The following is a 14906-nucleotide window of genomic DNA, read 5'->3' on the forward strand; positions in this document are numbered from 1 at the left end:
GGGCTGGGCTCCCTCTGGTTGTGCTTCTCCGGGAGAATGCACCCGGCCCCGGGAGCTAATGCACCCGGCCTTGAGTGGTGGCAGCAAGTTAGCGCGGAGCAGGGGCAGCCACGGTGGCACGTTCCACGTCACCCCTGTGGGTCTGTGTGTGTGTGTTGGGGGTGGAGGCCAGGGACACCTCCAGGTAATGCCCAAGGCCCTCTGGACATTCTACCCCACTGCAGGCTTATCCGCTGATGAGGGGGGCAGTCTAGCGCCACTCCCCTCCAGCTTCTTTGACCCCCCCTTCTCTTCTGCTCCCCTCGGTGGGACCCCAGACAAGCCCCAGCCCCCACAAGGTCCCCTGGAGGCACAGGACTGCCAGGGGGCTGGTGTCTGCCTCCACTGGCGGCCCCCCCAGGACGACGGGGGCCGGGCCTTGGAGCACTACGTGGTGGAGAGGCGGCAGGCTGGCAGAAGCACTTGGCTGAAGGTGGGCGAGCCCCCCGCAGGCACCACCACCTTCACCGATACCCACGTGGAGCAGGGCAAGAAATACACCTTCCGAGTGCGGGCTGTGACCTCTGAGGGGCCCGGGGAGGCCCTGGAGTCCACAGAGGTGCTGGTGGCTCCCGAGGGTAAGAGGGCTCTAACACTCCCGGGCTCTCCGCTGTGCCCAGAGAGTAGGCGGGGCTGCCCCAGACACTGAGGGACACCGGGGGTCTTGGGGCCCTTCGAGAGCACTGTGGAGACTCCTTACGTCAGCTTCCTTGGGGATCTGGCGGGCGATCAGGAAGCAAGATTTATGGGGTCTTCTCGTGGCCCTGGCTCTCTGGGAGTAGGGGTAGACAAGCAGAGCCTGCGTTCTCAGGAGCGTGGGTGGGGCAAGCGCCATTCTCCAGCAGATGCCCTCCATCTGGAGGGAACTGGAAGCTGAGGGGCCTCAGGGCAGCCTCTAGGCTCCCAGGCCACAGCCAGAACAGTGTCCTAGGGCAGGCTGGCTCAGCCCCCTGATGCTCCCTAGGAAAGAGCAGAGTGTGGTCCCCAGGACCTCACTGTGAGCTGGCACCTTTCCTCAGCCGCTGGGCTGATCGGCACCTTCTCTGCCCCCAGCTCTCCCCGGGCCCCCTTCCACCCCAGCCATCCAGTCGGCCTCCAGCCAGGGCATCACACTGACATGGACGGCACCTAGGGGCCCCGGCAGTGCCCACATCCTGGGCTACCTGATCGAGAAGCGCAAGAAGGGGAGTAACACCTGGACAGCAGTAAATGCGCAGCCCGTGCCTGGTGAGTGGGCCAGAATGGGCGCTCTGAGTTATCCTGGCCCAAAGCTTCCCTACGTGACCTCCGGGCTCCAGGGTCCTGTGGCACCATGGTGCCCGATCCCGTTAGTACAGTGGGTCTCACTTGGGGTGGTCTCGCCCCCTGCGGGCATTTGGCAATTGTCTGGCAATTTGGGGTTGTCATAACTGAAGCATGGGAAGGTGGGGGGTAGAGGCCAGAGACGCTGCTAAACATCCTACGATACACAGGGCCACGCCCCTGTCCCCATCCCCACGCCCCCAAAGAACTATTTGGCTACAAATGCCAATAGTGCCAAGGTTAGGAAACCCTGGAGAGGGTTCCAGAAGTCTCAGGATGGAAGCCAGAGATGGAGCTGCTAGCACTAACCCCTTTCCTTCGGGCCTGGACCTTGGGCAATGCACTCTTTTCTCTAGATCTTACCTTCCTCATCCATAAGATGGGGAGAAGTGTCCCCTATCCCATTAACTTCCCTGCGGTTTCCAAGAAACCGCTTTCTGAGATCGGAAAGAACTCAGAAAAGTCCAAGCCAAGTTTGCAGGAGAAAGACCAGGTTCGAGGCGGGTTGTCCGGAGACCAGGTTTCTAGCCAGGGCTGTGCCACTTAGGAGCAGAGGCCTCTCAGGGCCTCAGTTTCCTCATCTCTGGAAAAAGGGTTTGGAACTAAGGGCATTCTTCCAACTTCCCTGTTTAGTCATTCTGTCTTATTTATAAATATATATATTTATAACAACTCTTATAACTCTGTAAAGCAGAGAGAACCAGAGAGATTAAGGCACTTGTCCGAGACCACCAGCAGGTTAGTGACAGAACCAGACAAGGATTAGGGCCTCTGACATCCTGAGCAGTGTTGTTTTCACCTTGGAGAGAACCGAGTCGCCGGTAGCTGGCTGCCTGGAGAGGAGGAAGGTGTTAGCACCCTAGGTTTGGTCTTTTCCAGAGCTTGGTGGCGCCATCTGTGTCCCCATCACCTGGTCCTGTCATGGTGGGACTAATGTGGGGTTGGCTTCTCACAGGCAGGAAGTGGACCGTGGTGGACATGCGGCAGGGCTGTCAATATCAGTTCCGGGTCACGGCTGTGGCTCCCTCTGGCCCCGGAGAGCCTGGACCCCCATCAGATGCTGTCTTTGCTCGGGACCCCATGAGTAAGTAGAACACCAACCCAGGTTGGGGGTGGTGGTGGTGAGGCGCAGGGGACAGCTCTGAAGCCCGTGGGACAGGACTGGGACCGTAGGTCAGGGCCAGTACTGAAGGAAATGGTCAGGAAGGCTGGAAGACAAAGGTCGGAAGGCCTCTGGGGTGAGGCATATTTTAGGGGCCTGGGGGAGACATAAGCCCCCAAGTTGAGATCAGACAGGCCCAGGGGCCAGGCAGTGGGGATTAGAAGAAGCCCTTCCTAAGATCACTTTGCTCACTCTTCAGGTTCTGAGCAGGTCAGCTCTCAAGGACTCATTCCAGTCCTATAACAGTCCACCCACCCCAGTGAAGGGTCATCATCTCTGTGGGGCAGGTGGGAGGTCACAGTGGAACCTCACCATTGACTCTCCAAACAGCAGATATTTGCCCTTCAAGGTGGCTAACACTGTGCCCGCAACTAGGTAAATAAATCCTGGTCTCTGCCCTTGAGAAACATTCAGCCTCGAACAGCATTTCCCTGTCTGTGATTTCAGACCTCCATGCACAGAGAGATGTCAGAGCATCATGATGTTGAGAACAACACAGACAGCCAAAAAGTTCTGTGATCAAAGATGTGCATAACAACAACAACAACAACAGATATTTATAACATCTAGCCTCTGATATTTCCAAGTCCTACAGGAAAGGGTCCTGTTCTAGTTTGAGCCAGATTTCCCAAATTTGAGGAGAGAATACCTTTTCCACAAAACACCTATCCAAAACCTCACCCCAAGACATACAACTTGGAAGACGCTCCTCTGTATACCTCTTATGAGCCTCTTATCCCTTTATGAGTCTGCTAATGACAAGCCATGGAGGGAGCGGCACATTTCTGGCACCTCCTGGGTCGGCCAGGTGGTCCACACCTTGAGAGTCCTTTTGTATCCCCACAGGGCACACACGGTAGGTGTCAGGTCTGTTGAAACGAACCCAGCAGGAACAGAACGTTGTACAAGTTGAATGGACCCAGTGGCATCTAAGTTTTAGTCCTAGAAAGGGCAGAGTGTGGAGTGGAGGGGATGAGAGGGGGAAGATTTTATCCCTTGCAAGTGGACCAACCCCGTCCTAGTTTATCAATCTCTCTCCCTCTCTCATCGCTAATAGGGAATGGAGACAGCAAGCAGCGTAAGCAGCGCCCCACATTAGCCACCCCAGTCCCTACCTGTCCTAGACCCTTGCTACTAAGCATGGTCCATGGACCAGCAGCATTACCTGGGGACTTGCTAGGAATGCAGAATCTCAGCCCTCACCCAGGCTGCCGAATTAGGATCTGTAGTCTTAACCAAATCCCCAGGCAGTTTGTAAACAAATTCAAGTTTGAGAAGCACTGCCCTAGCCCAGATTTAGAAACACGTGGACAGCTCTTAAAAATCCTGCTGCCTGGGCTGCACCCCAGACTAATGAAATGCACGTTTCTGGGGGTGGGATCTAGGCATCAGTGTTTGTAAGGCTCCCCCTACATGATTCCAGTGGGCAACCAGGCCTGAGAGACTGCTGTGCAATTCAGAGCCCTTTCTTTACACACTTCACAACCCCTGTGGGTGCATAGGGCCTGTTATTATCCTTCCCATTTAACAGGTGAAGAGTAAGTATGGACTGAGTGCCCAAAAGGCGGTCTTGACTAACTTAGAGCTCAGAACCAAAAGATAGAATTCTAGCCTTCGGGGATCTTGGAGCCCAAGAGGTCATCAACGAAAATACCCCATTCCAGGAAATACAGAAGGGCAGTTAGGGGAAGTGGGTTGGCAGGTGGCTGAATGAGTGGACTGAGGTGGGGAAAGCTTTCTGGAGCAGGTGACCTGGGATCTGTGGTGTGTAGCTGAGGCAGAGTATAGGATAGAGTAAGGGTGTGGTTCCAGGTACCTGCTCTAGGGAAGTCTAGGGGCAGAATCCTTAAGTGAAAGAGATACCCACCCTCCCCCATGAAAACTAATGAATATCCACACTGAGTGGCCTCCCTCAAGAGAGGGTGATGCCGTTCCTGACATTCCCGTGGTACCTGGCCAGGACCCCCAGGGCCCGTGAGGGACCTCCAAGTCACAGATACGTCGAACACCAGCATCACCTTGAGCTGGGCCCAGCCGGATGCTCAGGATGGGGACGAAGCCCAGGGATATGTGGTGGAGCTGCGTGGCTCAGACAGTCTGCAATGGAGCCCATGCCATACGGGCACCGTGCTGGTCACCACCTTCACAGTCAAAGGGCTTCGGCCCCAAGAGGGCTACTTCATGAGGGTGACAGCAGTTAACGACGGGGGCCACGGCCAGCCCACTGCCCTGGATGCATTAGTGCAAGCCATGCCTGTTACCGGTGAGTGCCACCTCCTTGCTCTTCCTGTGCCCCCTTCCTGAGAGGGCCTCTGAGCAGCGTCCGTGCACTTGCCGAGCCAAGATCCCCTTCCCCAGTTTCATGAAGGGCCATTTATCAAGCACCTATTATGAGCCCGGCACTGGACCAGGCAGGCCCGTCCAGAAATGTTTTCTCATTACAACTCATAAAAATCCTATAGGGTTCGTATTTTTGCCCCCAATTTACAGATAGGGAACCTGAGGTCGGAGGCCCTTGGCCCTGGGTCATACCACTGGTATGTGGCATGGCCAGGATTTAAACCAGGTGACTCTGACTCCAAAGTCCAGGCTCTCTCCAGGATTCTTTGCTGCTTCCCAAGCATGACCTAAGAAGGCATAAGTGCTACTCAAGTGCTACTAAGCACCCCCAGTTCGTGCTCAGAGTAGAAGACACACAGCTCCCTGTTACCCAAATGTGGATCTTTTCCTTTGGATTTAACCCCTGGAAACAGCTGACTCGTCTTTGACCCAAGCTGACCTGGGCCATCCCAGCAGGCCCTAGTTGTCATAGTAACCATAAGGAAGACAAGTACAATGAATAGCACGTGTACCCAGAGTCCAGAATCCTGGAACCTTGTCCTGGTTCCGCCTCCGGCTTGGTGTGGTCCCAAGCCTATCACTTCCTAGCTCAGATCAGTGTTCATCTATCTCCTCTGCAAAATAAGAGTTGGATTACTTTTCACTGTCCCCCTCTGTTCCGGCCTAACCCTCACCCTCTCCCCGATGGCTTCCCTTTCTCAGCTCCCCACCACCTCCTGCGGCTCCCCCTGCCCCCAGGATCCTCCTCCCAGCTCCCTATCCATTTCCTCCAGAGCCTCCCCTGCCACCATGGATCTCTGCACCAATTAGTCGGGCCCAGACTTCCCCCTCCAGCTCCTCCTTGTTGGAGACCTGGAGCTGGGGCCCAAGTGTGGAGGGAGGTGACGAGCTATATTGTGTGTTCCAGTCTGTCCCAAGTTCCTCATGGATTCCAGCACAGAGGACCTGCTGATGGTCAGAGCTGGGGACACCATTCGTGTGCCTGTTTCCTTTGAAGTGAGTATATCTAATGGGGAGTGGGGCAGAAGGGAGCCCAGAGCAGCCAAGAGAGCCGGATTCAGCCCTGTGGTTCTTCCCCACCGCCCTCCTTTTTGGTCCCCAGCCAGTGGTCAGGGCTTGTGCTGGAAATCAGGCCAGAAGTGAGGAAAGAAGAGGGTCCTCCCTGAAGGCACAGCCCCTCACCTGGCCACTGGGTGGCCACTCTGCTCTTGTCTACAAGTCCCTCTAGTGGTAGCTTCTGTCACTGCACCTCTAAGCTATGGTGCCCACTTTCCTCCACCTCTCCTTACTTAGCCTGGGAATTCAGGGGCCTGCAGGATGGATAATCCTTTTGACCTTAGAATGAGTATTGTACAAGCACATGACCTGCATTTGACTCGGGATGATCCCCAACCAACACCACCTGTCTCTGTATGTGTAATGTAGCAGTAATGTGTGGGGGCTGGAAGCCCAGATTGCCTGGGGTCAGGTTCTAGCATCATTACTCACTAGCCGTTTGACTTTGGACAAATATCTTACCCTCTCTGTGTTCCAAATTCCTCATCTGTCAAATGGGGATAAATAGTAACTTATCTCAAAGGATTTTTCTGAGGATTCAAGGAATTAATACATGGAAAGCATGTGCAGTACCTGGCATATAGCAAGTGCCCAGTGTTTGTTATCCATCAGTAATTACGATGATGATGATGATTACTATTAAGATCATCATTGTCGGGGCGCCTGGGTGGCTCAGTCGGTTAAGCATCCAATATCGACTCAGGTCATGATCTTTTGGTTCATGCGTTCTAGCCCTGCGTTGGGCTCCACACTGTTAGTGTGGAGCCTACTTGGGATTCTCTCTCTCTCTCTCTCTCTCTCTCTCTCTCTCTCCCTTGGCCCCTCCCCCCTTCTCTCTCCCTCTCCCACTTGCACTCTCTCTCTCTCTCTAATTAAATTTTAAAAACCTTCAGGGGCGCCTGGGTGGCGCAGTCGGTTAAACGTCCGACTTCAGCCAGGTCACGATCTCACCGTCCGTGAGTTCGAGCCCCATGTCGGGCTCTGGGCTGATGGCTCGGAGCCTGGAGCCTGTTTCCGATTCTGTGTCTCCCTCTCTCTCTGCCCCTCCCCCGTTCAGGCTCTGTCTCTCTCTGTCCCAAAAATAAATAAACGTTGAAAAAAAAAATTAAAAAAAAATAAATAAATTTTAAAAACCTTCAGAAAGAATCATCATTGTCACCAACATCATCTGTGTGGGAACTCATAGGCGGCAGAGCCAGACTCAAACCCAGACATAACTCTAAATTACATGTCCTTGGGGCACCTGGGTGGCTCAGTCAGTTAAGCGTCCGACTTCGGCTCAGGTCATGATCTCACGATTCGTGAGTTCGAGCCCCGTGTCAGGCTCTGTGCTGACCGCTCGGAGCCTGGAGCCTGCTTCGGATTCTGTGTCTCCCTCTCTCTCTGCCCCTCCCCTGCTCATGCTCTGTCTCTCTCTGTCTCAAAAATAAACAAAACATTAAAAAAAAATTTAAATTACATGTCCTTAACAATTAGACCATAATAAGGACAACGGTGGTGACAAAAATACCTAACACACACTGAGTGTTTAACACTGAGTGTTCCTTGGCCCTCTTCTCTATGCTTTCCACGTGTTACTAACTTCTCCACTCCTCAGAACAATCCCGTGAGATTCATTACTGTTGGAATGCCCATTTGACTCTGATGCCCAGTGAGTACAATACCAGAGGATCTCGCGAGGAGCTGGGGGTTTGCCTTACTCTCCCTGTCCTGCTTCCTCACTATCCCACCGCCCCCTACCATACCATCCTGTATCATTCCCTCTCGACCAGCCCCTCCCTAAAGAGGCACTTCCCACCTCTGTGATTCTGCCCAGACATTTCCCCTCCGAGAATGCTCTTCTCCCCTTAGGCCCAGCTTAAATACCATCACCCCCACAAAACCTCCCCTGCTTACTTTTCTTTCCTCTCATTTCCCAGGCTGCCCCCATGCCTGAGGTGACCTGGCTGAAGGATGGCTTGCCCTTGCCTAAAAGAAATGTGACCTTCACCAAGGATGGCCTCACCCAGCTCCTGATTCCTGTGGCCAGCCTCTCAGACAGTGGCCTCTACACTGTGGTGCTGAGGAGCTTGGAGGGCAAGGAGGCTACCTACAGCTTCCCCCTCAGGGTGGCAGGTGAGGCAGGCCTAGGCAGGGTCTGCCGACACTGGCTTGCCACTCCCCAAGGCATGGAGCTCTCCATCTAGCCTAGTCTCAGCTCGTCTACCATGCCAGGGAATCCAAGGTGACCACACCACCAGCCATTCCTAAGAGCTTGAAGAAAGGAGAAAAGGCAGAAGGAGAGTCTGGAGTGGGGTGCGGGGTGCAGGTCCGTTGTCCTGCCCCAGGAACTTAGGGACAGTCAAGCCACAGCCCTTCACTGGACTTGTTATTCTTCATTTGGGGTCAGTGAGCAAAGATAGCCATCATCATTACCTCAACTGAATGAGCCTTGGAAGGATTGTCTGTGGTCCTTGTACACGATAAAAGTGGCCCTCCCCACTGGGACTCCCACATAGCCCCCACCCACCCTGGAGAAGCTTCTAGAACACAGAAGTGACCTACAGCTAATGATGGGGGCTCTGCAACTTGGTCTTGTGGAAGCCCCTCCGCTGTCCTGTGTCATTGGACTTATAAACCAGAGTGAATTCAAATAATTCTTGTTGGAAAGGTTTTCTACTCTCTAGGGATAGCAGCAGACCCCCAGCTGAGCTCTCTCTCTGGCTCTAGCTGCCTGCATGGCAAGACTGCACTCCCAGGACCTCGGAAGACTTGGGGACCTCCGGGAGGGCCGTGCAGAAGCCCTGGGGACCCCTGCTCAGTACCCCCGGAACTCAGCTCCCTTTGCTTTCTTGAGCAGCATGCCCGAAGTCTCCCGGGCCCATCCGCCTGCAGGAGAACGTGCCTGGGACAGTGACGGCTGAGTGGGAACCTTCTCCAGATGAGGCCGGGGATGTCCCCCTGCACTACGAGGTGCTGACACGCTCCTCGGCACACGGGCCGTGGCGCCAGGTGGCCGACCACGTGCACACCAACCACTTCACCCTCCTGGGTGTGCTCCCCGGCCACGAGTACCACTTCCGGGTGGTGGCCAAGAACGAGCTGGGGGCCAGCCAGCCCTCAGACACCAGTCAGCCCTGGTGCATCCAGCGGCAGCGAGGTGAGCTCTCGGGGATGCGGGCTGCCACTGGGGGGCAACCCGGGCAGTGGGGGCCGAGCTCCGCTCAGTGTATCTCTGGCCGCCCCGCCCTCATCCCCCGCCTCCCTGCCTCCCCCACTCCCCGCCTCACCACCTCCGAACCTCGCTCAGCCTACGGGCCTCTGTGTCCTTGACTCAGGGTGGGTCCAGAGAGAACAGAGGGCCGTGGGTGTCCACGTGTCCAGGAAGCCTTTGGGCAGGGTCACAAATCAGCTGCAGGCAATACAGCAAAGAGAGGTTAATGTTTCTCTGAAAACCAAGTATGTTTTAGAGTTAACGAAATGTGGGCCTTCAAAGTGGTTACTAGAAAAAGCAGATTATGAAATCGAATGCATGATTCCATATTTCTAAAACACACACACACAAAAAATGTCTGGAAGATTCCACACCAAAATGTTAGCCCTGGTCGTTGATAGGCAGTGAAATTATGCATGGTTTTTATTCTTTCCCTTTTTGACTTTCTATACATTCTAGTTTGTCCACAGTGAATGTGTATTAGCTTGTAGTTGAAAAAAAAAATCCAAAAGATATTTTAAGAAAAAGATAAAAAAGTGAGTCAAGCCGTGGGGGCCAAATTTGCAGGTAAGATGTGGCAGAAGGACCGAGGAAATGCCTGCATTCCATGTGACTCACGCCTCAGCCAGCCCTTCCTTGCTTGCTGACCTTTCTCTCTCTCTCTCTCTCTCTCTCTCTCTCTCTCTCTCTCTCCCTGGTTTCTGCCACAGACAGGTTCACGGTGAAGGCTCCCAGCTACCGGGAGCCTGACCTGAGCCAGAAGCCCCGGTTCCTGGTGGGCCTGCGGACTCACCTGCTGCCTGAGGGCTGTGAGTGCTGCATGAGCTGTGCCGTGCAGGGCTGGCCCCGGCCCAGCGTCACCTGGTTCAAGGACGACCAGAGCCTGGCAGGAAACCCGGAAGTATATAGCACTGATGTGCTGGGCGTGTGCTCCCTCATCATCCCCAGTGTCTCCCCCAAGGACAGCGGCCAGTACAAGGCAGTGGCTGAGAACACGCTGGGCCAGGCTGTCAGCACCGCCACCCTCATTGTCATAGGTAAACGTCCCGCCCTGGCAGAAGGCCAAGCTGGCAAGGGGGAAGGGAAGGAGAGTCAGAGCAGGGAGCCCACCCTGTCACCTCAAGAGTGAGTGGGCTGCAGGTCAGGATACCAGGTTCTTCCAACCGCCTTGGCTCTCCAGGATCTCTGTTACCTAAGCTGGCCATCTCTTGCCATCCAGGGCCTTGATTTGCCCATCTGCAAAATGAGGTATTGACTTAGATCCTTGACAACCAACTCTTGGCTTAGGGGACTATGTGCCACCCACCCAAGCTTCCCAGTATGGCCTTGCAACACATCTCAAGCTGAGAGCTAAAGAGGCTTCTTCTGCCTTCTGTGTTGCACCTTCATAAATTTGCCCAGATACAGACGTTAAGTCCAAAAAGCCCCACTGATTTCCTTATCAGTAGTCTCCTTTTCAGTAAAGCAAATAATATATGTTAATAAGAAACCATTTTTCCTTAATAGTACTTAAACATCTTCTATTTTGAAGAAGGGGGGGGGGTGGGAAGTAACTCCTACACATTTTTCACTCTTCAGAATCAACCTTTGGGCAAAAATGCCCCTTTCAGCCCCGAACCAGCGTGTCTTTTGTCTCTGTGGCTTTTATGCCAAGGCCCTCGGGAAACCACTCTCAAAGCGCCCCAGCGTGTGCACACACCTAGTCCTGAAAAGACGGTTTTCAAAAAGGTGTTTGGAGATGGTTGCCAGGGAGGGAGTTTGCCCAAGCTCAGAGAGCACGCGGTGTCTCTGCATTTGAACCCATGGCCCCTGACGGCGGAGCCCCTGGGCCTGACCCTGTTCTGTGTGACCTTCACCATGTAAGAGGGGTGGGAGGGGAAGTGGCAGCTGCTCCTTCGGGACCAGCCAGAATATTCTGGTGTGCTTTGTCTTGCAGAATCTAGCTCCTAGCCCCACCTCGCCCTGGGATGGCCCTGTCTGGCCCCACGGCCATCGGATGGTGACAGATTCCTGAAACTTCCCTCTTGACGCCCACACTGGCCCAGAGAGCCAGTCCTAAAGGATGGAGCACACTGGTAGTGCCCAGAGCCCCAGGGAGACAGAGTGAGGGGCTTCCTGGGGATGTTCCACCAGAAGGGCATGGAGTCCTTGGGGAAGAAAGAGAAGAAGCGGGGCATCCAGCCTCTCAACCCCAAGCCAAGTGCCTGAACAGATGACAGGGAACCTCCTCCGCCCTCATTACGTGGGCTTCTTTCTTTTCTACTTTGGGGGAATCCAGAGAGAACCTGTCTGCAACATGGAGGCCAAGTCCTTGTTTTCCTGAGCTGGGTTCCTAGAGGGAGAGCAGGAAGAGCTGGGCCTGCTGTGGACACCAGAGGGAAGAATGAGGAGGTCAGAGGACCTGGGTGAGGGCCAGGGCGTCCAGGGCATGTGTGGAGGGAGTGCCTTCTGTGCCTTTCATCATTAAAACATTAAGCTAATACAAGCCTATCATTTGCAAGTTAACTTGGGGGTGGTGTGGTGGAGGAAAGGTTCCCAATGCAGAGCCTTCATTCCAGGCTCCAGCTGGGAGGACGGGTGGGTTCTGGCTCAAGGGAAAAATTGGGTGAGGACTGGCCTCCTTCTGCAGCCCAGGCCTGTGAGCAGTGGCTTCCCGGGGCAGGAAAGCGGAGACTTGTTGGGTCTGCATAGTAGAGAGACCTCCCACGCTCCTCTGTTTGGCAAAACTCCTGTGAGCGGCAGAGCAAGGGCTTTCCTGGGTGTTATAGTGTAGGGGTCACGGAGCCAGTGTTACCCAGGACTGCCCTTTGCCTGTCCCTCCCCGGCACCAGAAAGAGTCAGGGTTGGGGAAAATCCTACTCCAGGTTGTGACCTGTGGGCCCCGTGAGAAGGTGCTGAGAGAGACCGTCAAGTGCATGGGGATTTGGCTCTCATCCAGGGCTGTGTGGGCCCCTCCTCGCCTTCTCCACAGTCCCTGTGTCACAGACAGGCTGGGACGCCTCCCTTTCCAGGGAAGGACCTCTATGTGACCTCCCACCGGAAGGTGCCCCTCCGTCCCCAAGGCGTGGCCTCTGCGCCTCCTGGGCTTCCATGAAATACTCCAGGGTTCCCAGGGACGAGAAGGAAGGAGGGGGCCCCGGGAAGGCTGAGCCCCACTCTGTCCCAGGGTGCCAGCTCCGAGGCCCTGCCAGTGGCCTGACATAGTCTGCTCTTCACTCCCTCTGCCCGGTTCCGGGCTTCCATCTTCCTGGCCTCCCCTCACACCCAACTGCAGTCAGATGCAGGAAGGAAGGCGCACAAGCCCCACGGAGGGATGAGAGAGGGTGGATGTCAAAAACTCCTTTCCGAGATGTGGGAATATGTGACCCGGGGAAAGCTTTCTGGATTCGAGAAATAATTGTCCACCCCAAATGGCCCAATAGCGGCCCCCAGAGGCAGGGCGACGGACTAGATGACTTTGTATAAGCCGTGGTTCACTCCTGCCCCCACCAGGGAAACCCACAAGAGCCGTTTTCCTTGGGTTTTCTCTTGCCGTCTTTGCCTTGCTACCACGGCAGGCCAACCTGGGGCCACGGGCAAAGAAAGAAGTTCTTGGAAACTACGAGGCAGTGGCTGAACACTTCAGCCTGTATGAACTGTTCGCCTGAGTGCTTTTTAGGCTGCAGTGTGGGGAGGGCAGGGCTTCAGCTCAGACCGCAGTGTCAGCAATAGGGAGAAGAGGGGGGTTCCCACAGAAGGGATGACCCAGTGCCCGCGGCCTGCCTGGCTCTGAACAAAGGCTCACATAGCAAGGATGGAAGAAGAGCCCTTTCCGCGTTCCTAAGGGTGGAGCTGGGGCCTGACCTTCCAAGGAGATACAAAAACAAAAGACCCCAACTTGTGATAGCTTCTCAAGATACATTCATCCATTTGACGGCCCAGAGCAGGTGCTGTGCGGGGAGGTACAAAGGTGACTCAGACATGGGACCCGCCCTCAAGACACCTACCTTCTGGAAGGGAGAGAAGACTAACAAAGGCACCAAGAAAGTCCTGAGGAGCTCAGAGGAGGGGAGAGCTGCAGGCTGAGAGCATCAAGGAGGGCTTCCTGAAGGAGGTGGAAACCTTCTCGGCAGATAAGCAGGAAGTGGGCTTGCAGAGATGAGAACGTGATTAGCGCAGGCTTGGAGGTGGGAAAGCACAGGCTCGGTTCAAGGACTGCAGGCGGTTCAGTGTGAACAACTCAGCCCAGGACCGTGGAAAGCAGGGGTCTGTTTTGACGGTGGACACCAGTGCTCACGTCCAGGGCAAGTGACGCCACGTGTGCCTGGGAGGGAGTTGCACACTTCTGTGACCAGGACAGAACGTGGAGGAGAAGGGAAAGATCATGGACATTTTCATTCATTTCCGCACAAAGCCCCCAAGCCCTTGCCAGTCAAGTACATTCCGTGTGAGCATGAATGTTAGGGTTTGAAGACTAGTTCTGCCACCTAACTAGTTATGTGGCCTCAGCAGTTCCTTATCCTGTCTTTGCCCGCTTCCTCACTTGTAAATGAAGAACAATAATTCCTAACCCAAGGCCCCAAGGATTTTCTCCTGTTTTCTTCTCGAAGTTTTAGGGTTTTAATTCTCACTTTTAGATCTATCCCTTTTGAGTTGAGTTTTCTATGTGGTGTGAGGTAATAGCCAAAACGTGCTTGCTTTCTTTTTTCATTATCCAGTTGGCCCAGCACCATTTTTAAAAAGAGATTATCCTTTCCCCCCATTGAATTAGCCGGAACCTTCACTGAAAATCAATTGACCGTATATGTGTAGGTCTGTTTTTGGAATCTGTCTTACCTACTTCTTTTCGGTTTTCTGGGAAAGTTTGTATAGAATTGATACAGTATCTTCTTTAAGTTTTTGGCAGAACTTACCAATGAAGCCACCGGACCTAGAGTTCTCTCTAGGGGAAGGATTTAACCACAAATTTAATTTCTTTAATAGGCGTATAGGGCTATCCAGGCTATCAGTGTCATCTTGAATGTTTGGTAATTTATGACTTTCAAAGAACTTATCCGTTTCATCCAGATTATTGAATTTATCAGCATAAAGTTGTTTGTAATACTCACTTACTGTAAGATCTCTAGTGATATCTTCTCTTTCATTCTTCTTTTTTTAATTTTTTAATGTTTTATTTATTTTTGAGAGACAGAGCATGAGTGGGGGAGGGGCAGAGAGAGACAGAGACACAGAATGCGAAGCAGGCTCCAGGCTCTGAGCTGTCAGCACAGAGCCTAATGTGGGGTCGAACCCACGAACTGTGAGATCATGACCTGAGCTGAAGTCAGACTCTCAACTGAGCCACAGAGGCGCCCCCTCTTTCATTCTTAATATTGATAATATGTGTCTTCTCCTTTTTGTTCTTAATCAGTTTGGCTGTAGGTTTATTCATTTTATTGATCCTTACAAAGAGCCAGTTTTTGGTTTCGTTGATTTTCTGTTATTTTTCTGTTTTCAATTTCATTGATTTCTGCTCTTATCTTTGTTATTTCCTTTCTTTGGCTCACTTTGGATTTAACGTGCTCTTTTCTTTGAAATGCTGTTTGAGCTATGTGGTTTATAAAACCATGAGTTTTGATATGCGTATTCATGTTCTTTCAGTTCAAGATATTTTCTAATTTACCTTATGACTTTTTTATTTACCCGTGGATTATTTACAAGTGTGTTGTTTGATTTTGAAATAGGTGAGATTTTCGACCTATCCCTTCTTGATTTCTATCTTAATTCCATTGCAATTAGATAGTACACTTTTATGATTCTACCTACCTATTTATTTATTTATTTATTTATTTATTG

The 14906-nt window shown here is 53.2% G+C and overlaps 1 protein-coding gene across 1 annotated transcript in view; it reads left to right on the top strand.

Annotated features, from left to right (window-relative positions):
* The window catches only part of IGFN1 (immunoglobulin like and fibronectin type III domain containing 1), a 50968-nt gene extending 39743 nt beyond the window's left edge, over nucleotides 1–11225 (top strand). The window contains exons 17-25 of the mRNA XM_047840989.1: nucleotides 318–617; nucleotides 1093–1266; nucleotides 2297–2425; nucleotides 4464–4766; nucleotides 5751–5839; nucleotides 7819–8014; nucleotides 8739–9038; nucleotides 9803–10129; nucleotides 11029–11225. Coding sequence (XP_047696945.1) covers nucleotides 318–617; nucleotides 1093–1266; nucleotides 2297–2425; nucleotides 4464–4766; nucleotides 5751–5839; nucleotides 7819–8014; nucleotides 8739–9038; nucleotides 9803–10129; nucleotides 11029–11042 — 1832 coding nt within the window. The 3' untranslated portion in view covers nucleotides 11043–11225. The remainder of the gene's footprint in view (nucleotides 1–317; nucleotides 618–1092; nucleotides 1267–2296; nucleotides 2426–4463; nucleotides 4767–5750; nucleotides 5840–7818; nucleotides 8015–8738; nucleotides 9039–9802; nucleotides 10130–11028) is intronic.
* The last annotated feature ends 3681 nt before the right edge of the window (nucleotides 11226–14906 follow it).

This window comes from Prionailurus viverrinus, chromosome F1 (assembly GCF_022837055.1).
Source record: "Prionailurus viverrinus isolate Anna chromosome F1, UM_Priviv_1.0, whole genome shotgun sequence".
NCBI lineage: Eukaryota > Metazoa > Chordata > Mammalia > Carnivora > Felidae > Prionailurus > Prionailurus viverrinus.